This window comes from Sinocyclocheilus rhinocerous, unplaced genomic scaffold, assembly GCF_001515625.1.
Source record: "Sinocyclocheilus rhinocerous isolate Xijiao unplaced genomic scaffold, SAMN03320098_v1.1 C36703880, whole genome shotgun sequence".
In the NCBI taxonomy this organism is placed as follows: domain Eukaryota; kingdom Metazoa; phylum Chordata; class Actinopteri; order Cypriniformes; family Cyprinidae; genus Sinocyclocheilus; species Sinocyclocheilus rhinocerous.
The window spans coordinates 1-1561 of NW_015785109.1; the positions used below are offsets into that span (position 1 = coordinate 1).

General features: G+C 35.6%; 1 protein-coding gene across 1 annotated transcript; it reads left to right on the forward strand.

Annotated features, from left to right (window-relative positions):
• Positions 1 to 23: 23 nt before the first annotated feature.
• Positions 24 to 1300, forward strand: LOC107736446 (tumor suppressor p53-binding protein 1-like; the record flags this gene model as incomplete). Its single annotated transcript, XM_016547854.1, has 3 exons — positions 24 to 61; positions 752 to 888; positions 1008 to 1300. Coding segments are annotated over 3 exons (360 nt in total), but the record flags the coding sequence as incomplete, so codon positions are not given.
• Positions 1301 to 1561: the final 261 nt, after the last annotated feature.

The window sequence follows — 1561 nt, forward strand, 5'->3', positions numbered from 1 at the left end:
AAATAGTTTTTCAAAACCAGCCTTTAGGACTGACTGTCGGCAAACAATCCATTGTTTCGTGGTAAACAACCAGTGTATCTACACAAGTTGCCATAGTAACGAGTTCAGCCTCTGCTTGATGCCAAGAAGCTTGAGAGAGTGACTGTGATAGTGGAGAGAGTACTGAAAACTGGACATTTTCAGAACCAAATCAAGTCAATAATGTATTTTATACATTCATCCATTTATGATTTTTGAATGCTGTCACCATTAAATAAATATTGAATGTCACATGAGTGTAAATAAGTGAATTCATACACTGCTGTAAACAGTAATGCCCTGTTTGACTGAAGTCATGTCTCAAATATTGGGGAATGAATGTTTAGACCAAATTGCATTTCCAAAAATCTGAATTTAATTACACTTTAAACCTTCTTCCTGTAGATTTAAAAACTGCTATCAGAAATGCCCCAACTCTTAAGTTGTTTCAACAAATCGTTAAAAACTCATCATAAACTTATATTATTATTATATTTACTTTTTATTTTTACATAAGTACTTGTTTACTTTTATATTGTACTGTAGCACTTTGAGTGTGAGATGCCAATTATAAAAACTGCATTATTATTTTTCTATATGGAATTGTTTGGACTGCTGTTCAGACTTTCAATACAACAATAACAACAAGCATATGTTTGCTGCTTGTCTGAACAAAACCTAAAAAAGCCTGAATTGTCTTTTTGTGAATACATTTTTCTTGCTCTGTCCTCAGGCATCCTCGCTCTAACCCTTTTAAAGCTCTGAAGGTGGTGCTCATATCAGAAGATCATGTTGATTTGTGGACCTCTTTGCTTTCCATGGGTGGTGCAGCAAAAGTTCATCACCATAAAGAAAATGAAGACCTTTCTGGTGGGTAATTGTACACTTAGTTCAATGGAAAAATGTATAGAGTTTTAAAGATGCACAAATAACTTGTGACAAAGGGATTAGAAAACCATATTCGATAGTGTGATGTCAATTTTTGACAGACATTCCAAACATGAAGTTTGACCTGGCAGTGACATCATCTGCATGTCCGTCTGAGGAACTGAAACGACGTGTGGCCCCGGACATGCCTGTTGTCTCTCTGGAGTGGCTGATTCAGAGCTTGATCTGTGGAAAGTGCCTCAGCTATGACAGCGACTCTGAATTCTGTCACAACCCGTCTACGTGAACCGTCGTCCTCTGGTGTCTTCTCAGATGTATTTTAAATGTCCTCTGTGTTTTAGTGCATGCATTTTACTGTACATAGTTTTTATGAAATAAAATCGTTATTGTTTCACTTGTCTGTTTTATTTCATAACCGAGATTACAAAGCATATGGTATTTACAAATTTTAAGTGTTCACGTTCATGGAATAGTTTTACTTTTTTTAAATGGCATAAGATAGTTGAGATTGCAGAAAAAGCAGGACACAAACTGTGACAATGACAATAGTCCCATCTTACAATAATTTAAAGGAACACGCCACTATTTTTTAAAATAGGCTCGATTTCCTACTCCTCTAGAGTTAAACAGTTGAGTTTTACCGTTTTCGAATCCA